Source organism: Macaca fascicularis, chromosome X (genome assembly GCF_037993035.2).
Source record: "Macaca fascicularis isolate 582-1 chromosome X, T2T-MFA8v1.1".
NCBI classification, from domain to species: Eukaryota; Metazoa; Chordata; class Mammalia; order Primates; family Cercopithecidae; genus Macaca; species Macaca fascicularis.
Window position 1 is genome coordinate 54,735,263 of NC_088395.1, and position 22,762 is coordinate 54,758,024.

Sequence of the window (22,762 nt, forward strand, 5' to 3'; positions counted from 1 at the left end):
CTCGTTTAGTCTTGGAAGAGTGTAAGTGTCCAGGAAATTATCCATTTCTTCTAGGTTTTCTAGTTTATTTGTGTAGAGGTGTTTATAGTATTCTCTGATGGTAGTTTGTATTTCTGTGGGGTTGGTGGTTATATCCCCTTTATCATTTTTTAATTGCATCTATTTGATTCTTCTCTCTTTTCTTTTTCTTTTTTTTGAGACGGAATCTCTCTCTGTCGCCCAGGCTGGAGTGCAGTGGCGCGATCTCGGCTCACTGCAGGCTCCACCTCCTGGGTTCACGCCATTCTCCTGCCTCAGCCTCCGGAGTAGCTGGGATTACAGGCGCCTGCCACCTTGCCTGGCTAGTTTTTCGTATTTTTTTTAGTAGAGACGAGGTTTCACCGTGTTAGCCAGGATGGTCTCTATCTCCTGACCTTGTGATTTGCCCGTCTCGGCCTCCCAAAGTGCTGGGATTACAGGCTTGAGCCACCGCGCCCGGCCTCTTCTCTCTCTTCTTGCTTATTAGTCTTGCTAGCAGTCTATCAATTTTGTTGATCTTTTCAAAAAACCAACTCCTGGATTCTTTGATTTTTTGGAGGGATTTTTGTGTCTCTATCTCTTTCAGTTCTGCTCTGATCTTAGTTATTTCTTGCCTTCTGCTAGCTTTTGAATGTGTTTACTCTTGCTTCTCTAGTTCTTTTAATTGTGATGTTAGAGTGTCAATTTTAGATCTTTCCAGCTTTCTCTTGTGGGTATTTAGTGCTCTATTTTCCCTCTACACACTGCTTTAAATGTGTCCCAGAGATTCTGGTATGTTGTGTCTTTGTTCTCATTGGTTTCAAAGAACATATTTATTTCTGCCTTCATTTCGTTATATACCCAGTAGTCATTCAGGAGCAGGTTGTTCAGTTTCCATGTAGTTGAGCGGTTTTGATTGAGTTTCTTAGTCCTGAGTTCTAGTTTGATTGCACTGTGGTCTGAGAGACAGTTTGTTATAATTTCTGTTCTTGTACATTTGCTGAGGAGTGCTTTACTTCCAATTATGTGGTCAATTTTGGAATAAGTGTGATGTGGTGCTGAGAAGAATGTATATTCTGTTGATTTGGGGTGGAGAGTTCTGTAGATGTCTATTAGGTCCGCTTGGTGCAGAGATGAGTACAATTCCTGGATATCCTTGTTAACTTTCTGTCTCTTTGATGTGTCTAATGTTGGTAGTAGGGTGTTGAAGTCTCCCATTATTATTGTATCGGAGTCTAAGTGTCTTTGTAAGTCTCCAAGGACATGCTTTATGAATCTGGGTGCTCCTGTATTGGGTGCATATATATTTAGGATAGTTAGCTCTTCCTGTTGAATTGATCCCTTTCCCATTATGTAATGACCTTCTTTGTCTCTTTTGATCTTTGATGGTTTAAAGTCTGTTTTATCAGAGACTAGGATTGCAACCCCTGCTTTTCTTTGTTTTTCATTTTTCTTTGTAGATCTTCCCCCACCCTTTATTTTGAGCCTATGTGTGTCTCTGCATGTGAGATGAGTCTCCTGAATACAGCAAACTGGTGGGTCTTTACTCTGTATCCAATTTGCCAGTCTGTGTCTTTTAGTTGGACCATTTAGACCATTTACATTTAAGGTTAATATTGTTATGTGTGAACTTGATCCTGTCATTATGATAATAACTGGTTATTTTGTTCGTTAGTTGATGCAGTTTCTTCCTAGCATTGATGGACTTTACATTTTGACATGTTTTTGCAATGGCTGGTACCTGTTGTTCCTTTCCATGTTTAGTGCTTCCTTCAGGATCTCTTGTAGGGCAAGCGTGGTGATGACAAAATCTCTAAGCATTTGCTTGTCTGTAAAGGATTTTATATCTCTTTCACTTATGAAACTTAGTTTGGCTGGATATGAAATTCTGGGTTTAAAATTCTTTTCTTTAAGAATGTTGAATATTGGCCCCCACTCTCTTCTGGCTTGTAGAGTTTCTGCCGAGAGATCTGCTGTTAGTCTGATGGGCTTCCCTTTGTGGGTAACCCGACCTTTCTCTCTGGCTGCCCTTAACAGTTTTTCCTTCATTTCAACTTTGGTGAATCTGACAATTATGTGTCTTGGAGTTGCTCTTCTTGAGGAGTATCTTTGTGGCATTCTCTGTATTTCCTGAATTTGAATGTTGGCCTGCCTTACTAGGTTGGGGAAGTTCTCCTGGATGATATCCTGAAGAGTGTTTTCCAACTTGTTTCCATTTTCCCCCTCACTTTCAGGCACCCCAATCAGATGTAGATTTGGTCTTTTCACATAATCCCATACTTCTTGCAGGCTTTGTTCATTTCTTTTTACCATTTTTTCTCTACACTTCTCCCCTAGCTTCATTTCATTCATTTGATGCTCAATCACTGATACTCTTTCTTCCAGTTGATCGAGTCGGTTCCTGAAGCTTGTACATTTGTCACATATTTCTCGTGTCATGGTTTTTCTCTCGGTCAGTTCGTTTATGACCTTCTCTGCATTGATTATTCTTGTTATCCATTTTTCCATTTTTTTTCCCAAGAGTTTTAGTTTCTTTGCACTGGGTACGTAATTCTTCCTTTAGCTCTGAGAAGTTTGATGGACTGAAGCCTTCTTCTCTCAGCTCGTCAAAGTCATTCTGCATCCAGCTTTGTTCCATTGCTGGCAATGAGCTATGTTCCTTTGGAGGGGGAGATGCGCTTTTTTTTTTTTTTTTTTTTTAATTTCCAGCTTTTCTGCCCTGCTTTTTCCCTATCTTTGTGGTTTTATCTGCCTTTGGTCTTTGATGATGGTGACGTACTGATGGGGTTTTGGTGTGGGTGTCCTTCCTGTTTGTTAGTTTTCCTTCTAACAGTCAGGACCCTCAGCTGTAGGTCTGTTGGAGATTGCTTGAGGTCCACTCCAGACCCTGTTTGCCTGGGTATCAGCAGCAGAGGCTGCAGAAGATAGATTATTGCTGAACAGCGAGTGTACCTCTCTGATTCTTGCTTTGGAAGCTTCGTATCAGGGGTGTACCCCACCGTGTGAGGTGAGGGGTGTCAGTCTGCTCCTAGTGGGGGATGTCTCCCAGTTAGGCTACTCAGGGGTCAGGGACCCACTTGAGCAGGCAGTCTGTCTGTTCTCAGATCTCAACCTCTGTGTTGGGAGATCCACTGCTCTCTTCAAAGCTGTCAGACAGGGTCGTCTGCATCTGCAGAGGTTTCTGCTGCCTTTTCTTTTGTTTAGCTGTGCCCTGTCCCCAGAGGTGGAGTCTACAGAGCCAGGCAGGCCTCCTTGAGCTGCTGTGGGCTCCACGCAGTTCGAGCTTCCCAGTGGCTTCGTTTACCTACTTAAGCCTCAGCAATGGTGGGCACCCCTCCCCCAGCCTCGCTGCTGCCTTGCCCTTAGATCGCAGACTGCTGTGCTAGCAATGAGGGAGGCTCAGCGGGCATGGGAATCTCCCGGCCAGGTGTGGGATATAATCTCCTGGTGTGCTGTTTGGTAAGACCCTTGGTAAAGCGTAGTATTGGGGTGGGAGTTACCCGATTTTCCAGGTATTGTGTGTCTCAGTTCCCCTGGCTAGGAAAAGGGATTCCCTTCCCCCTTGCACTTCCCAGGTGAGGCGATGCCTCGCCCTGCTTCAACTCTCACTGGTCGGGCTGCAGCAGCTGACCAGCACCAATTGTCCGGCACTCCCTAGTGAGATGAACCTGGTACCTCAGTTGAAAATGCAGAAATCACCCGTCTTCTGTGTCGCTGGCTCTGGGAGCTGGAGACTGGAGCTATTCCTATTTGGCCATCTTGCTCTGCCCCCTCAGTCGTCTCTTTTTTCTCCTTCCTGTCTTCCTTTTAGTGAAGATGATTTTCCATAATGATATGATTTAGTCTCTTGCTTTTTTATTTTTTGTGTGTCTGTTGTGTGTTTTTCTTTTTGCGGTTACCATGAGGCTTTCAAATACTTTCTTATAATCCATTATTTTAAGCTGATAACAACACTGTTTGCACAAACAAACAGGCATAAAGAAAATTATTAAAGACTTTATGCCTTAACTTCATCTCCTTACTTTCTAACTTTTGGTTGTTACTATTTGGGTCCTATTGTACTATGTCTTGGAAAGTTGTTATAGTTAGTATTTTTGATGCCTTCATCATTTAGTCTTTCTACTTAGGATAAGAGTAGTTTACACACCACAGTTACAGTGTTATATTCTGTGTTTTTCTGTGTACCTTCAGGTGATTATTTATCCCTCAGTCATATCCTTGTCTTTCTGATTGAAGTACTCCTGTTAGCACTTCTTGTAGGACGTGTCTGGTATTGATGAAATCCTTCGGCTTTTGTTTGTCTGGGAAAGTCTTTATTTCTCCTACATGTTTGAAGGTTGTTTTCATGAGATTTACTTTTCTAGGGTAAAAGTATTTTTCCTTTCGCATTTTAAATATGCCATGCCACTCTCTCTTGGCCTTTATGGTTTCCACTGAAAAGTCTGTTGTCAGACACATTGGAGATTCATCATCTGTTATTTGTTTCACTGCTTTTAGGATGCTTTCTTTAACCTTGACCTTTGGGAATTTGCTTATTAAATACCTTGCTGTAGTATTTTTGGGGAGAAATCTGCTTGGTGTTCTATAACCTTTTTGTACTTGAATGTTGATATCTTTTTCTAGGTTTGGGAAGTTCTCTGTTATTATCCCTTTGAATAAACTTTCTACCCCTATCTCTTTCTCTACCTCCTCTTTAAGGCTAATAACTCTTAGATTTGCCCTATAGAGGCTATTTTCTAGATCCTCCAGGCATGCTTCATTGTTTTTTATTCTTTTTTCTTTTGTGTCTGTGAATTTTCAAATAGCTTGTCTTGAAGCTCATTAATTCTGTCTTCTACTTGATCATTTCTGCTATTAAAAGACTCTGATGCATTCTTCAGTATATCAATTGCATTTTCAGTCCCAGAATTTGTTTCTTTCTTTTAAATTATTTCAATCTCTTAGAATTCTGAATTCCTTCTTTGTGTTAGCTTGAATTTCTTTGAGTTTCCTTAACACAGATATTTTGAATTCTCTTTGATATCGCATTTCTTTAATATGTGAAAGGTCACATATCTCTATTTCTCCAGGATTGGTCCCTGGTGCCTTATTTAGTTCATTTGGTGAGGTCATGCTTTTCTCGATGGTCTTGAGACTTGTGAATGTTCACCTGTGTTTGGGCATTGAAGAGTTAGGTATTTAGTTTAGGCTTCACTGTCTGGGCCTGTTTGTACCCATCCTTCTTGGGAAGGCTTTCCAGATATTAGAAAAGACTTGGGTGTTGTGATCTAAGCTCTATCTGCATTAGGGGCAACCAAAGTCCAGTAATTCTGTGGTTCTTGCAGACTCGTAGAATTATTGTCTTGATGGTCTTGGACAAGATCTGGAAGAATACTTTGGATTTCCAGGCAGAGACTCTTTTTTCTTTTCTCTGTCTTTCTCCGAAACAAACAAGTCTTTCTGTTATGAGCCACCAGGAATTCTGGGTGGAGTGAAACAAGCACTTCTGTGGCCACCACTATTAAAACTGCACTGTGTCAGACTTGAAGCCAGCACAGCACTGGGCCTCACCCAAGTCTTGGCATAACCACTCTCTGGCTACCACCTATGTTTGCTCAAGACCCTGGGGCTCTATAATCAGCTGGTGGCAAAGTCAGTCAGGCTTATGTCCTTCCCTTCAGGGCAGTGAGTTCCCTCAGGCCCTGAGCAGGTCCAGAGATGTCACCCAGGTACCAGGTACTGAAGTCAAAAATCTTAGAAATCTACCTGGCTTTCTATTGTACTGTAGCTAAGATGATCCTCAATCCATAAGACACAGTTCTTCCCAATCTTCCCTCACTTTTCTTAAGGCAGAGGAGCCTTGCCCCATGCCCACTGCCACCGCAGGCTCACAGGGAGTACTGCCAGGCTACCGCTGATGTTCCCTTAAGAATCAAGGGTTCTTCAGTCAGCTTGTGTTGGATATTGCCTGGCCTAGGACTCACCATTTGGGGCAGTGGGCTCCCCTCTGGTCTAAGGCAGGTCCAGAATTGCCATCCAAGATCCAATACCTGGAATTGGTAACCCTAAGAGACCTCTTCGTGCTCTACCCTGCAAGGTTGAGCTGGTACCCCTAAGGTGCAAGACAAAGTCCCCTTTACTTTTCCTTCTACTTTAGTGGAAGGAGTCTTGCCTCATAGCCATCACAGCTGGGAATGTGTTGAGTCTCATCTGAAGCCAGCAAGTCTCAGAGTCTCACCCAAGGCTCTTGACATGGTACCTGGATATCACTGTTAGTTATACAGGGACCAAGGGCTCTTCAGTTAGCAGGCAAGGAATCCTGCCACAACTGGGTCCTTCCCTTCAATGCAGCAGATTCCCTTCTGGCCCAGGGTGTGTCTAGAAATGTTGTCTGGGAACTGGGGCCTAGAAAGGGGGCCTCACAACTCTGACCAGTACCCTGTCCCATTGTAGCTTAGGTGATATCCAAGATGCAAGACAAAGTCCTCCCCACTCTTCCCTCTTCTCTCCTCAAGTGGAAGGAAGAAGTCCCTTTTGGAGCTGTCAGCTGTGCAGCCTGGGGTTAGGGGAAGTGTTGTGCCAGTACTCCTTTTGCCACCCTGCCTAATGTCTCTGTTGGTTGAGTGCCCTCCCCTCCCCAGTCCACTGTCTCAGAGCCCAGTTTAGCACTAGGACTTGCTTAGGAGTTGCAGTCCTTGTGTCCTAGACTGCCTTTCCTGTTTACTTGGGGCCCCAAAACACTTTGGCCCAAGGTGGTGTGTCTTGTGGGAATTCAAATTTCAACTGCTGGGATGGGCAATTCCCCTCTGGCTAGGGCTGGTTTAAATGTTCCCTCTGCATGCAGGCATCAGCTGAGTTCGTTATTTTGCTTTCTGCTATGACAGGGCAGCACTGAGTTCAATGCCTCACTTCAATTGCTGTGCTTTCCCTCTCCCAAGTAGTCAGATTCTCTCTCCACACCCCTCAGCCACTGCTAGGGGATGGGGAGGTGGTGTTGGTGAGTCAAGACTGTTTTTCCTACCTCTTCAGTGCCTCTTTCAGTGATATGAAGTTTAAAACCAGGTACTGTGAGTGCTCACCTGATTTTTTGTTCTTATGAAGCTGCTTTTTGTGTGTGTGTAGATAGTCGTTTAATTGGTGTCCTTGCAGGGAAGGCGGGGAATGATAGGTGGAGCCTTCTATTCTGCCATCTTACACTGTCTCCCTCTGTGTTCTTCTGTCTGGGTGTCTCTGAGGCTCTGTATTCCAGGGTCTGTGTATTCATAAATCTGCATATGCCTCTTTCCATATGCCCTGTGTTAGTGAGTCCCCGAGTCTGTGCATTTCTGGAACTTTGCTTTCCATGTCTGTGTCTCTGTATTTCTGTATCCTCTTCTCCATCTATTTTCCCCAGCTTTTGTCAATATCTCTGTATTATTGTTTCTTTATGTTACTGTGGTTGTGTTTTAAGTTGTTCTGTGATTCAGTCCCTCTCTTTTTCAGTTCCTGTGTCTCTTTCTCTGGGTTCCCATGGCTGTTGACATTTCTATGAGTCTGTTTGTCAGCATATCTTTCTGTATCTGTTTCTCTTTCTGTGTCACTCTGCCCCTGGTTTTGTTTTGGCCTGGCTCACCTCCTCTGTGTTCCTGCCTCTCTGTTTGCATCTGGTGTCTGATTCCACATCTTTTTATCTTTAAGCCACTATCTCTGTGTACCCGGGTCTGATTCCCTGTTTCCATGCTTTCTGTTGTGGCTGTGGTTGTCGATTTGTGTGTAACTTTTTCTGGTGTTGCCAGGTGCATTTTGGTTCTGTGACTTTGCATCCTTGCTTCTCTGGATATACTTCTTGGTCACATGTTTATGCCCATTTGCTGATATTCTGTCTGTCTGATCTATGTGTTTAGGTTTCCTTGTTCCTGTTTCTATCTTACTAGACATGTCCCTGTGTTTCTGTCTGTGTCTAGCCTGGGTCCATATGACTGTGTTTGTGGGCTCACATCCCTATATCTACTTGGTCTGGGTTCTCTGTCTCTGAATTCCCAATGTCTGTCTCACTATGTCACAATGTCCCCATTTTACCTGGGTCTGCATCATGCCTGTCCTTATGTCTCTGTCCTGAACCTTATCTCTTTTCTTGTAACTGTTCAAGTGTCTGAGTCTCCATGTCTTTATCTATGGATCTGTGTACATATGAGTCTGTGTTCCTGTCTCACTCTTAGTGTATCCCTTTGCCTATATCCCTATCTTTGTTACCAAGCCTGGGTCTGTGTAACGTCTCTGTTTCTACATCTTTATATGTCTCTGGCCCTGTGTTTCTGTGTTCTTCTCCTATTCTCTGCCTCATGTCTGCAAATCAGTATGTCGGTGTATCTCTGAGTTTCTACCCCTCTGACCTTGGTGTCTTGGACTGTGGTCCTGGTCCGTGTCTCCCTGGATACCTATGTCCCCATGTCTCTGTGTGTCTTGATACCTCTGCTTCTGCGTCTGAATCTCTGTGTTTATCTATCTCTTTGTATATAGTTATATATCAGTGTCTTTACATTACTCATTTTGTGTCTGTACCTAAGTGACCTTTTTTACTCTTTGCCTCTTTGTAACAGGGACAGTAACTGAAAACCATGAAGAAACAGAGATGCAGCCAGAGAACATCTGTTCCTTTTTCTCTGAGTTTATGTCCCTGATGCTGCCACCCTGGCTCCCTCTCCCCATCTTTTAATGTCTCTATACTCCTATGTCCATGTTTGTTTTGTGATTCCTGTGTTTCCATAAGTTTATCTGTCCCTCTATTCTCCATCCATATCTGTGTCCTTGTCACAGTTTTTCTGGGTGTGATCCTGTGTCTTTGGTTGTGAGTATGTATATATGTCTGTCTATTGCTATGTTATGGGATCCTTTTTTGTTAATTAATTCATTCTTTTAATGAATATTTACTAAGCACCTATTATGTGAGAGGCACTGGGGTTACATAGATGATTCAGAAAATGTCCTTGCCCTCAAAGAGCTCACAGTCTAAGTCAGGGATCCAGACAAGTAAACAGATGATTACTACACAGTATAAGTGCTGTGAGCGTGGAGGGGTGGGGGTGGGCTATAAGAACCCAGAGGACAGGACCAAACTCAATCTAGGGCAGGCATCAGGAAAGGCCTCCTAGAAGAGGTAACAACAAGGACTTGAAGGGTGAATTACATTCACCTACAGGAACAAAGGAAGAGTGTCTCATGCAGAAGGAAAAACACATGCAATGGTCCAGTGGTAGGAGTGAGCACGGTTTGTTAGGGAAACTCTGAGAACCTCAAATATGCCATAGGAGTCAGGGAAAGGACAATGAAGATTCAGGAGTCCCTGACTCTACGTCTCTGCATGCCTATGTATTTTTATACGCTGGGATATGTGTTCCTTAGAACATGCGTGAGTCTGTGTGTCCCTGTGTGTGCTTCCATGTCCTTGGGTCTCTGTCCCTGGCTCACCCCATGCCCTGGTTTCCAGATCTCCCAAATTCGGGTCTCCTGGCTCTGGAATTCAGAAGCCATCACAGGACATAGGAGAGGTAGGGGTGGCCCAGAAGCAGCTCTACATGAGAGCGCTTCACCAGCCAGCAGGAAGCCCAGCGGGGCAGCAGCCTTGGTGAGTCCTTCAGCAGCCTCTTGCCTAGAATCACAGGCACATCTGGGCCATGGTGCCTTCGTAAGCATGGCCCCATAGGTCCTGTCACCAGTCGGATGTCTGCATGCTGGAACTGCCCTGAGGGAGAGAGATGCAGTGCTAGTCAGGGAGGTGGCCTGAGTCCCTGCTCAGAGATCTGCAAGGAAACTCAGCAGGAAATCCAGAGGGATTTAAAGGAGGAAGAAGGAGGGGCAGCAAAGGACCAGAGGAGGGAAGAGGCTGGGCATTGTGGGAACTGTGCAGGAGCCAGATGGGGCTGGAGTGTAATATGGAAGTAGGGAGCCAAAGTGGATGAGATGGCAGAGAAAGGGGGGCAGCCAGGCTTGGAGGAGAAGACAGGGAAGATTAGAAAGGAGACAAGAGGAGGGAGGAGACCTAGAGGAGGTAAAAATATCTGTTCAACCCACTGTCGCTCTTTGATGGGAGCCTCTGCTTTAGGTTCTGCCAGTGTCTCCTGACCTATAGCCTGGCATTCTGCAACCTCCCTTCATAGCTGTCTCCAGAGGGATCTTTGTAACACCCAGATATGACTGTGTCTCTCTTCTGCTTATAACCCTTCATGGCTCCTCATTGCTTTCAGGATAAAGCCCAATTCCTCATCCTAGCATTCAACTCTGACAACTCAACTCCATTTCCTCCAACTTCTGTTCCTTTCCTCCACTCTTGTTTAGCCTTTCAGACTCAGTGTGGGTGTGTCTACCTCCTCCAGGAGGTCTTTCTTGAGCTCTGAGGCTGGGCAAGTTCCCCCACTCTGGTTTTCTCTAGCTCCCTGGGCAGCTTTCTGTCCAGCAATGATCCCTTCCTGTGTTCAGTATCCATATCTGGGTCTATCCTCTGTCAAGATGAGGAGCTACCCAAGGGAAGAGCCTGTCTCTGATTCCTCTTCCTGGTTGGGGGTATAGGTGCCTTTCACCCTGACAGAGTCTTTTTGGGGGCTGGTGCTCCCTGGCCCCTCTCAGCCTCAGCTGCACTTACCTATCAGGCCACGGGCTGAGGGGCTGAGGCCTGAGCCATTGGCCACATAGAACCCCAGGTGGGGTAGTTGCAGGGTACTGGGATGTCTGTAGCGGTGCCGGAGGACTAGGAACTCAAGGTAGGGCCCAAGGCGGAGGGTAAGGCGGGCTGCAGCAGCCACATAGAGCTCCAGCTGGGGCCTCTTCAGTAGGGCAGGTCGGTCCCAGGACAGGCGCAAGGTACCCTCACCTCGCAAAGATATAGAACTGCGGCTGATGGTGATAGTGTAGGCCCGGGGTTTATCTGTAGTGACTGTGATGATCTGGAAGTAGGTGCGAGTCTGGTCCTTGTGGCCCGGCCTTGGTGGTGCGCCAAGCAGCTTCCCACTCACGTGCAGCCCTGGAGGGAGGGGAGTGTGGGCCTGGAGCGGGGGCTTTTGCATGGTCGTTTACATGGTCACCCACAGCATGGGCAGATGAAGTAGTGCAGATTTGTAGCTAGAGGGCCAGCTCCTGATAGAACTACTTTTACCATGGTCCACCTGGCTGCTGCTTCCTGAGCAGTGTGTGGGGTGGGGGCATATAGTATGTGTGCACATGCTTACCCCAGTGTGGTTGTTTGCATATATATGTGTGTTTGCCTCTGAGTGTGTAATGTGTGTGTTTGGTTATGTTCATATGAGTAACTCTGGGCATATCAGTACATCTGCATGTTTGGAGAAGGTGGTATGTTAGAGTGCATATATTTGGTTGTACATTTATGTATGTGCCTCTGGATATGTTGGTGTTATATGTCTTTGTGCAGTAGTGTATGTTGTGTGTACCTGGTTATGTGTTGGTGTGTACTGATGTGTATCTGGAGTGTCAGTGTGTGTGCATCTGGATTTGTGTCATTGTTTGGCTTGGTGGGTATTTCTATGCATCAGTGTTTTTCATATAACTAAAGTAACAGAGTGTGTTTGCTGCCTGTTATGTGTTGAATTCCTGGAAATTGGGATTAACCCGGGGGTATTCAGTGCTTGTATGCCCAAGTGTGTTGATGTGCATGCCATTGTGTATATCTGGGCATGTACTGTGTGTCACCATGTGTCTAGGTGCATATTTGCATATTTGTGGGTGGAAGGAGTGTCAAAATATGCACACCACAGTGTGTATGAGGAGTCTTCAAAAAGTTCATGGAAAATGCATTTTATGAAAAACTATGCATGGATTTCAAAATTTTTTGCACCAAAATAAACTAATTTGTTACAACACAGATGAACCAGATCTAGTTTGAAGCATTGAGAAGGACAAGACATCAGTTTGAAAAGAGCGCCTATCAGAGCAGCATGAACTCTGCTAAAATTGAAGGAAGAACAATTTATGGTGAAGCTTGGGTGCAAGAATGGTAAAATTATTGGTGTTTTATGAAAAGTTTATAAGGACAATGTCCTAAAGAAAGCAGCACTTTACAAATGGATAACTCGTTTTAAGAAGGGATGAGACAATGTTGAAGATGAAGAAGCCTGCAGCGGCAGACCATCTACATCAATTTCCGAGGAAAAATTCATCTTGTTCATGCTCTAATTGAAGAGAACTGGCAATTAACAGTGGAAACAATAGCCAACACCATAGACATCTCAGTTGGTTCAGCTTACACAATTCTGACTGAAAAATTAAAGTTGAGTAAACTTTCAACTCGACAGGTGCCACAACCATCACCAGATGCACCCAGATCACCTGCAGACAAGAGCAGAGCTTTCAATGAAAACTTTAAACAAGTGGGATCAAGATCCTAAAGCATTCCCTTAAAGAAGTATAACAGAAGATGAAACGTGGCTTTATCGGTATGATTGGTATGATCCTGAAGACAAAAGCACAATCAAAGCAATGGCTACCAAGAGGTAGAAGTGGTTCAGTCAAAGCAAAAGCAGACTTGTCAAGAGCAAAGGTCGTGGCAACTGGTTTTTGGAGATGCTGAAGACATTTTGCTAGTTGACATTCTGGAGGGCCAAAGCATGATAATATCTGCTTATTATGAGAATGTTTTGAGAAAGTTAGCCAAAACTTTAGTAGAAAAATGCCTGGGAAAGCCTCACCAGAGAATTCTTCTCCACCATGACAATGCTTCTGCTCATTTCTCTCATCAAACAAGGGCAATTTTTCAAGAGTTTTGATGGGAAATCATTAGGCATCAACCTTACAGTCCTGATTTGGCTCCTTCTGACTTATTTTTGGTTCCTGATCTTAAACAATCTTTAAAGGGCACCCAGTTTTCTTCATTTTTAAATAATGTATAAAATACTACATTAACATGGTTAAATTCCCAGGACGCTCAGTTCTTTATGGATGGACTAAATGACTGCTATCCTTGCTTATCTTGTATTTGATGGAGCTTATGTTGAGAAATAATGTTTATGTTTTTAATTTTTTATCGTTTAATTCCATTTTACCACAAACTTTTTGAAGTTCCATCATATTTGTGTGAGTTTACTCTATGCCCTTTTGTGTGTTTATCTGTGAGTATCTTGGTGTTTGAGTGTATTCACGTGTGTTTTCATGTGTGTCTTGGTGTGTTCTTGTGTGTTACCATGTGTTAGTGAGGTGCATTGCTATGTGTCTGGGGTATTAGCCCACAAATGTCTAGGGTTATTGACATGGATCTATCCAACTGTGGTGTATGGGGATGGAGTTCTTAGGGCTCGTACCTGCCTTTGGGTCCTCTATGAGCTGCAGCAAGTCCCCAGGGTGCCCATTCAGTGTGAAGCAGATCTTCTCTTCTGAGTGTGGGATTTGGATCACAAAGTGGGGGTCCCCGTCCACTGCAAGGCAGAAGATACAAGTCTAAAGTTAAAAGAATAAATGGAAGGGAGAGGGGAAGAGAGAGTAGGGAAAGGGAAGAGGTTATGTCTATTTCCCCAGCCCCAGTCCCAGTGCACAAGCTCCCCTGTACTCAAAGAGGGAAGCCATGGGAGTGACTGGCTTACCTGAGGAGGAGAAGGTGAAGATGCTAGGCAATGTGCCTGCAAAGGAGAGAGAGACTGTGTTGGGAAGGGACTAATCTATCACATCCCTAGGAATTCTGGGACCTCCTCCCAGATAAAGGCCAAATTCCTGTGTTCAGCATTTAAGGCTTTTCTGAAATCTAGTCCCTGCCTAGCTCTCCAGTCTTTAGGCTCTAGCCCAACCAAACTATTGTTATGACTGTCCTACCTTCTCTTCCTAGGGACCCTTTACTCCTGTTTTTCCTGCCACCTGGAATGTTTTCCTTTCCCTTAACTACCAAGGATGAATTTCTAGTTATCCTTCAAGGCCAGCCCAAATGCTATTTTCTCTTGCTCTCTGCCTGTGGTAGATAGAATTCTAAGATGGCCCCCAGGATCCCTTGGTGTACACACTCTGTAAAATCCCCAGAGCTGTGAATATCATGAAATATCCTCCCAGAAATAGGTTATTTCATGTGACCCTATTGACCTTATGAAGAGTATATTATCCAGGTGGGCCTGACCTAATCATGTAAGCCCTTAAAATTTGCATCTAGAGGTCAGAGACAGAGGTGTCAGAGAAATTTAAAATGTGAGAAGAGTTTGGCATTAGGGGAATGCTCCATGGCTGCCTTTGAAGATGGAGGGGGACTACATGGCAAGGAATGCAGGAGATTTTTAGGTACTGAGAGTGGCCCCAGGTAACCTCTAGCAGCTGACAGCGATCCTCCAGCCAACGGCCAGCAAGTAAACAGGGACCTCAGTCCCAGCAACACAAATAACTAAATTCTGCTAACAAAGTGAATGAGTGTGGAAGAGGATGAGAGCTCAGTGTGACAGACACCATGATTTCAGTCTTGTGAGACCCTGAGCAGAGAATCTAACTAAGCTATTTCTAGACTACTGACTTACAGAACTGTGAGATTATTAATTGGTGTTGTTTTAAGCCACTAAATTTGTGGTAAATGTTACACAACAATAGAAAACTAATACGTTACCTCCCTCTGGGCTCCCACAATGTCAATAAGAATTCTAATGGAATGGAAATGAAGGCCCAGGGGATCTTTGTCAGGGGAGCTCCTTGCTCACCTTTTGCTAACCCCACAGAACTTCCTTGAGATTCCATGCTGCCTCCAGCTCCCCCCAGGATCTCCTCAGAATTGCCATCCCAGTTTGGACTTCCTGCCAAGCACAAAAGAAATAAGAAAACTCTTCAAATTCCCAGGGCAAAAGCTCACAATCCTCTGACAAGGAGAGCCCTCACTGGCTCTGCAGGCTGACCTGCCCATCTCCAGGACTGGGACCTTATGCTCTCCACAGCCTCTTAGTCTTTCAAGCTCAGATATGTTCAAAGTTCTTCCTTATAGAATTTGTACATTCATTTGTCCATTCATTCATTCAGGCATTGCTTAGGTATCAGGTATATGGTGGTGAAAACTAGAGACATAGTTTCTGACCTGGTGAAGCTCGTAATTTAGTAGGGGGTGGCAGACATGAATGAAATCATAATTTATCACAAATGGTGATAAATGTTATTAGAAAAAAATAATGGGATGACCGAAGGAGTTAAACAGAGACCTGAAGTAGCCTGCTTGGGGGACGGTGGGTAAGGAGATCTGAGCTGAGATCTAAGGCATGAGCTGGAGTTTGAAGGGTAATGGAAGGGATGAGGGCAGCAGGAAGGGGTAGGACAAAGCTGGTCAGGTGATTATGAAGCAGAGAGAGTAGCTTGAAAAAAGTTCCTGGGTGAAGATGGGGTAGGGTGTTCATTGGAGGAGCAAAGTAGAGACCAGTAGGGCCGGAGTTCAGAGAATGGGTGGGAGAGGGTGAGGTCATAGAGGAAGGGGGGTAGGCAGCAGATCACACAGACCCTGTTGGCCATGAAGAGGACTTTTAACTTCATTCTAAGTATGATGGGAAACCCTTGAGGGATTTTAAGTAGGGAAAGTGCATGACATGATTTGTGTCTTTAAAGGATCCCTTTGGCTGCTGGGAGAGATTGGCCTGTAGCAGGACAGGAGAGGAAGCAGGGAAACCAGTGAGGAGGCTGGAACAGTTTTCTAGGTGAGATACAATGGTGGTTTGCTGTAGCACAGTGACATTTGGGGTGGTGGGAAGTGGATGGATTTGGTAAATATATTAGAGGTAGCATTGTCAATAACTGAGGGTGGATAGGATATTGGAGGGGTGTCTGAGGAGAGAGGCATGTAGAGGATGTCATACCCAAATTTGCATCCCTGTGATTTAGGCACCCTCAATGTGTTCTAATCCTGCCCTATAAGGTCACCTAGGAAATGTCACTCCTTCTCTTAGGAAGGCAGGATACTGGAGTGGTGAATCACATTCATTCTGTGACCAGATTGTATGAGTTCAACTCTCCGACTAGCTGTGTGACATTGAGAAATTTATTTTACCTCTCTGTGCTTCATTCTCCTCACGTGTAAAATGAAGATGTCAACAGTTTCTTGTGAGGATTAAATGAGGGACAAGTACAATATGCAGAGCAGTACTTGTGCATAGGAAGAGCTGACAAATGTTAACTTATTATTTCATAGTTTTTTTGGAAATTAAAGATAATTTTAATTATCTTCCCCAATTCTTCTACCCCTGTCATTAAGCAGGACTATTCACAGAGCACAGAAAAACCAATAAGACCCGCCTTGTCCAATGATGCATTCCTCCCCTGCTTGGGAAGCATCAACAATTCTCTTGTCGAACAAAGCAAATGTCAAAGCTAACCCTTGGCCAATTTGTTTCTGTTCAGCCTTCCCAGCCTCAACACTCCTCCTCTCCCAAGGCCTCTAATTCCGTGCATGTATACTGAGGCCCAGATAAGTTAAGTAACTGGTCCAAAGTCCCAAAGCAAGCAAGCAATCAAGCAAGGAAGCAGCTGTCCCATCACTGGAGTCTACATAAGCCTTGTAGATTCCCAGCTCCTAGTACTGTCCATTCATAGCTTACCCTCATGGCTCGACCCCTCACCCATGGCACTCACCATCTTCATCAGGAGTGAGGAGGGTATAGAAAACTGGTGGGTTCAAGGACTCCACGAACTTGGATTCCACCATTGATTCAGACAGCAGCTGTAGCTCCTCGGGGAGAAGGAGCAGACTGATGGCCTCAGGGAGGATGCTAGAAGGCAGCAAGATTGGCAGGTTTGGAGGGCTGCCTTCTGGTGTAGGCCTGGAGCTGTTGAGTAGGCTCATTGTTGGAACTACTGGCCTAGATGGTCTCAGAACTTGTCTGGTCCTCTGGGGACCCGGGAGCAGATCATGCTGATGCCAGAACCTTCCAGGGGGCAGAGTGGGAGTAAAAGGCGTGGGGAGGGGTTCTCCAAGGACAGAGGTGGTTGTGGTACTGCTGGGACCTGTGGAACTTGAGATTGTATTTGGAAATGTGCTTAGGCTCTCGGGAAGTGGGGGCCTTGGTCTGTCAGGTCTAGGAGGTAGTGGGGTTTGGGGCATATGGGGATTTGGGGTCTCAGGCTTGGAAATTGATATGCTTGTGGAAATTTGGTGTGGTGGGGCACTTGGTTTAAGAGATAATGAGACTTTAGGGGTCTTGGACAAGAGGATTCCAGGCCTGGGGTGTGGCATGTTGTTTCGGGTCTTGGGAGCAGGAACCCTAAGTCTGCTGTGTGGTGGGTACTTGGGAACCTGAAGTGTAGAGACTCCAGGTCTTGACTGTGGCAGGCCTTTAGGTGACTGTGATGTGAGTGCCCCAAGTTGGGGGTGTGATGGAGCACCAGGTCTGCAATGCAGTGGAGTAACATGTTTCACAGTGTCAGCTTTGGGCAAGGCTGGGATGCCAGGTTTCAGAGGTGAGACTTGTGTCTTGGAGTTCATGGGTAATATATCAAGATTCTGGTGTGATAGAGTGCTGAGCTTCAGAGGCAACAGAGTACCAGAATTTGAGGGCACAAGAACGGTAGGTTTTGTCCTGAGAGTTGCCTGGGCCAAGGTGTCAGAATCCTGTTGTGCTGGAGTTTTGGCCTTTGGGTATGTAGGCGTTGATAGGGTATGAAGGCTCTCTCCCAATGGCTCCAACTCTTTGGAACTTAGCATCTTCTTGGTAGAGGCAGTAGTAGTTGAGGATAAGTAGAACTTTGGTTTCACAGGCCTTGATTTGGGGGAAATGACCTTGGGCACCAAGGCTGGCTGAGCTGTGCTTATCCCTAGGCCATGCCTGCTGCTGGATGAGGGCATTATGGTGTCTGGCCCAGCAGAGGTGGAGGTCTGTCTCCTGGTCTCCTCACCGGCCTCCTTGGGTTGCACCATGACCAGTGAAGTCAGAGGTGTGACAAAGTTGTATTCAAGGGACAGGTTGAGGACTTTGGCAGCCAGCAGGTGGCGAATGGTGGTGTCACGAGCTTGGAAGCGTGCATCCAGCAGCTCTCCAATGGTGACGTAGGCCCAGAGGCGGCGGATGAAGTGGGCCACATTGGGGGCTGGCTCCCCTGGGCAACCAAAGGTCTTCTGGCTGTTGTTGGTGGCCTCTTCACTGTGGCAGGCCACAAGAAGCTGATCCTTGGGGCCACGGGCTGCCAGGTGGATGCCCAGTTCCTGTTTGCCTGGCTGTACCTGTCCTGCCACCACCAGCTCTGAGCCACCAAAGTAATTGGGGAAAACGGCCCAAGGGGAGGCCCCAACCAAGCCACCCAGGTAGTTCAGATGCACATCTGCCAGCAGAGGCATGGAGATCTCCTCATAGAGGCCCTCCAACTGTAAGGCCGCATCAGTGTCCTCATATATGCGCCGGGCTATTCCCCGGTTTTCCAGGGACAGGCGGCGCAGCAGTGTAAAGTCAGCATCATCCCCAAAGGCCAAGGTGAAAAGGGATACCCTGTGGCCTACTGCCTGACGGACATTGGAGAGGATCACGCTGGGGGTCGTCACGCCAGCCGTGGGTTCCCCATCTGTCAGGAAGATGATAAGAGGGATCCTCCCCACACTGGGGCCCCTCCCAGGCTCCTGGTTGCTATGGTTCAGCACTGAAGCAGCTGCCAGCAGAGCTGAGTTGATGTCGGTCCCTAATTGGGGAATAGATTGTGAGACCATCTTCTCTGGTCACTTCTACCCCCATTGCAGACAAACTGGGCACCTCACCAACCTCCCAGGCTCGCAGCTCCTTATCTTTGCTCAGGCAGTATCCACTGTTTCTCCTTCCCAACTTCTCCACTCCCACCCAGACTTGCTGAAATCTGACATTGAGGCCCACATGTCCTTGGCTTTTATCACTCTCTGTCTCACACTGTTCTTTGTCTGTTTCCTTGGTGGTGCAGGGTCGAGGGGGGAGATGTCTCATTCCCCAGTGAGACTGGCAGGTTCCCAAGGATAGCACCCCCCCGCCTTCTTCTTGCTACAGGGGAAGAAAGGACAGAGTTGACAGGAGGCAGTGGATAGAGGAGAATTCAGTAGTTGTCAGAGACGATTGCTCAAAAGCTAGAATCAGGGCAGCAGCTTCCTCAAATGCTTGGAAATAAATATATAGATTATTGATTTAAAGAAAGTTTAGCAAATTCTTTCAAGTGTTTGCTTTAAAGAGGAGGAAACTGAGGCCAAAAAGAAATGTGTCCTAAGACACATGGAGAATCAGCTGTGCTCTTTCTACAAGGAAAGGGTGATGGGAGAACACAGAGGACCAAGGACCACATTTGTGTGAAATGTAGTCTTGATATTTCAGGCACTGTGAGAGTTGAGGAGGATGGGGAAATGAAGAGAGGATTTCAGGAATTTCCCATATCACCACAGCCTGCCCATTTGAGTGGGTAGATCTAACACTTACAACCATCAGCTTCCATGCGATGCAGGTAGTCCTTGGCACTGTGGACATTCTGGATGGTGGCCTGGATAGAGCCTCCAGCTTTCCAGACATTAATTGTGTCAGAAAAGGATATGATGTTGAAGTAGTCATTGGCTCGAAGGTCACTGAGGATCACATTCATGGCCTTTTTAGTCTGTGGGATATGGATGAAATGAAGGGAATGGGACAAGACTTGAGGTCTATGAGATTGAAAGGCTTTTTCTACACAAGGCATTAAAATCTAAGTGTTATATGGTTTTAAGACCCTCTGACTGCAGGACTCTGTGAATCTAGGATTCTCAGGTGAAAATATGGGTTCCAAGGCATTGAACTGCACCGTTTAATATGGTAGCTAATAACAGTCACATGTAGCTACTTATATTTGAATATAAACTAGCTAAAATTAAAGAAAAATTTAAACATTTAATTCTTTACTTGCAGTAGCCACATTTCAAGTGTTCAATAGCCACATGTTGCCAGTGGCTACTATATGAGATAGCACAGAATTTTAGGTCATTTCTGTCATCACAAAAGTCATATTGGACGCTGATGGTCTAAAAGGTTCAAGCTCCATGTTTTTAGAGCTCTAGAATTCATTTGCTATATGGTTCCTGGGCTCCATGACCCAGGATTCAATGATTCCAGAATTCTAATGTTTAGGACCTTTATGATCCCAGGTCTTTATAGCTGCCTTTCAATGACTTTCCATGCTTTAGTTCTGCTGTAATCTGCTCTTCTGCCTCACCCTCCATTTCTTCCTAGTCTCACCAGCCCCTAGAAAACTCAGATTCCAGTTTAACTCCATAAACCTTGCTCTTTTGTGCTCTTTAGATAGCATACTCCTCTCCAACTTCCCTTTATTTATTCACATCTTTACTGTTCTTTCAATTGCTCCTTCTCTGGAAAGTTCTTCCTTAAATTGCCAACCCTGACCCATGCCCTTCTCACTTAGATATTCCCTGTCCCAGTCTGCTCACTGACTGTTTTACATGAAATATTTTTACTTTCTATCCAAATATTGAACTCTTTGAGAGAAGGGTTTATAATGCTTCTTTTTCTTGTCTCCCTTCTCTATGGCAACACTAACATAGGGCTAGGCCCATAGGAGGTTCAGGGAATACAGTATATAGGATCTACTATTAGGTATCATTTACAGAACACTTGCTATGTTCCAGGCTCTGTGCTAAATCCTTAGATGCATCAGCTCATTTAATTATCACAGCAACACAATGAAGAAGGTACTAATATTATCCTCATTTTACAGGTGATGACACTGAGACTCAGAGAGGTGGTGACTTGCTTAAGGTCACACAGCTAGTCATTGATGGACAAGGGATTCAAATCCACATTTGGGAGGTTTTAAGTCCAGTGACCCTAAGCACAATATTATGATATTATGCTTTCAATCCTTTATATAGGTATGGATTTCAGAGACCACAGGCAGGACACTTGAGACCCACCTTTCTCTACACCTTAAACTGATAGGAAATGTCTTTAATGCTTCTAAGTGGATTAGAGTCTTTTCTGCCATAGGGAGAGCTCTGGGGATAAGTCATACATTCTGGGACAGGGAGCTAAGCACCATACTCTTGTTTCCATTGAGAGAGAAGAGACTTAATAGGATAGCTTTTCCTGAGAAGAGCAGTAGAAAAGTGAGAGCCTATGAGGTCCTGAAGGTCAGAATCTCTTGTCGACCAGGAATAGATTGTAGAAGTGTGCTGTTTGATCTCCAATTACTTTGAGATTTCCCAGCTATCTTTCTGTAATTGACTTCTAGTTTAATTTCATTTGATTTGAAAGCATACTTGGTATGATTTATATTATTTTAAATTTGTTAAGGTATGTTTTAAGGCCAAGGATATGGTCTATCTTGGTAAATGCTCCATGTGAGCTTGAGATGAATGTGTAATCTGCTGTTGTTGAATAAAGTATTCTAGAAATGTCAATTCAATCCAGTTAATTGATGGTGCTGTTCAATTCAACTATGTCCTTACTGATTTTCTGCCTGCTGAATCTGTCAATCACTGATAAAGGGATGATGAACTCTCTAATTATAATAGTGGATTCATATATTTTTACCTTCCAGTTTCATCAGTTTTTACTACATATATTTTGGTATGTTGTTGTTCGTTGCATGCACATTAAGGATTGTTTGTCTTCTTGGAAAATTTCCCCTTTACCATTATATTTCTTTTATTGTTATATCATATAATGCAACTGTTTATTGCTGAAAATTTCCTTGCTTTGAAGTCTATTTTGTCCAAAACTAATACAGCTACCCCAGCCAGCTTTCTTTAATTTGTGTTAGCATGGTATATCTTTCTCTATCCCTTTGCTTTTGATTTTTCTGTGTCTTTATATTTATTATTATTATTTTTATTACTTTTTTTCATTTATTTATTTATTATTATTATTATACTTTAAGTTCTAGGGTACATGTGCATAACGTGCAGGTTTGTTACATATGTATACTTGTGCCATGTTGGTTTGCTGCACCCATCAACTCGTCAGCACCCATCAACTCATCATTTACATCAGGTGTAACTCCCAATGCAATCCCTCCCCCATCCCCCCTTCCCATGATAGGCCCCGGTGTGTGATGTTCCCCTTCCCGAGTCCAAGTGATCTCATTGTTCAGTTCCCACCTATGAGTGAGAACATGCGGTGTTTGGTTTTCTGTTCTTGTGATAGTTTGCTAAGAATGATGGTTTCCAGCTGCATCCATGTCCCTACAAAGGACACAAACTCATCCTTTTTGATGGCTGCATAGTATTCCATGGTGTATATGTGCCACATTTTCTTAATCCAGTCTGTCACTGATGGACATTTGGGTTGATTTCAAGTCTTTGCTATTGTGAATAGTGCCACAATAAACATACGTGTGCATGTGTCTTTATAGCAGCATGATTTATAATCCTTTGGGTATATCCCCAGTAATGGGATGGCTGGGTCATATGGTACTTCTAGTTCTAGATCCTTGAGGAATCACCATACTGTTTTCCATAATGGTTGAACTAGTTTACAATCCCACCAACAGTGTAAAAGTGTTCCTATTTCTCCACATCCTCTCCAGCACCTGTTGTCTCCTGACTTTTTAATGATCGCCATTCTAACTGGTGTGAGATGGTATCTCATTGTGGTTTTGATTTGCATTTCTCTGATGGCCAGTGATGATGAGCATTTTTTCATGTGTCTGTTGGCTGTATGAATGTCTTCTTTTGAGAAATGTCTGTTCATATCCTTTGCCCACTTTTTGATGGGGTTGTTTGTTTTTTTCTTGTAAATTTGTTTGAGTTCTTTGTAGGTTCTGGATATTAGCCCTTTGTCAGATAAGTAGATTGCAAAAATGTTCTCCCATTCTGTAGGTTGCCTGTTCACTCTGATGGTAGTTTCTTTTGCTGTGCAGAAGCTCTTCAGTTTAATTA

General features: G+C 44.6%; 1 protein-coding gene across 1 annotated transcript in view; it reads right to left on the reverse strand.

The window, feature by feature from the left end:
• Nucleotides 1–9,357: 9,357 nt before the first annotated feature.
• Nucleotides 9,358–22,762, reverse strand: part of ITIH6 (inter-alpha-trypsin inhibitor heavy chain family member 6) — a 43,899-nt gene continuing 30,494 nt past the window's right edge. The window contains exons 7-13 of the mRNA XM_005593681.5: nt 19,320–19,491; nt 16,531–18,564; nt 14,625–14,717; nt 13,539–13,574; nt 13,260–13,373; nt 10,595–10,972; nt 9,358–9,697 (exon numbers count right to left, since the gene is read on the reverse strand). Coding sequence (XP_005593738.3) covers nt 9,486–9,697; nt 10,595–10,972; nt 13,260–13,373; nt 13,539–13,574; nt 14,625–14,717; nt 16,531–18,564; nt 19,320–19,491 — 3,039 coding nt within the window. The 3' untranslated portion in view covers nt 9,358–9,485. The remainder of the gene's footprint in view (nt 9,698–10,594; nt 10,973–13,259; nt 13,374–13,538; nt 13,575–14,624; nt 14,718–16,530; nt 18,565–19,319; nt 19,492–22,762) is intronic.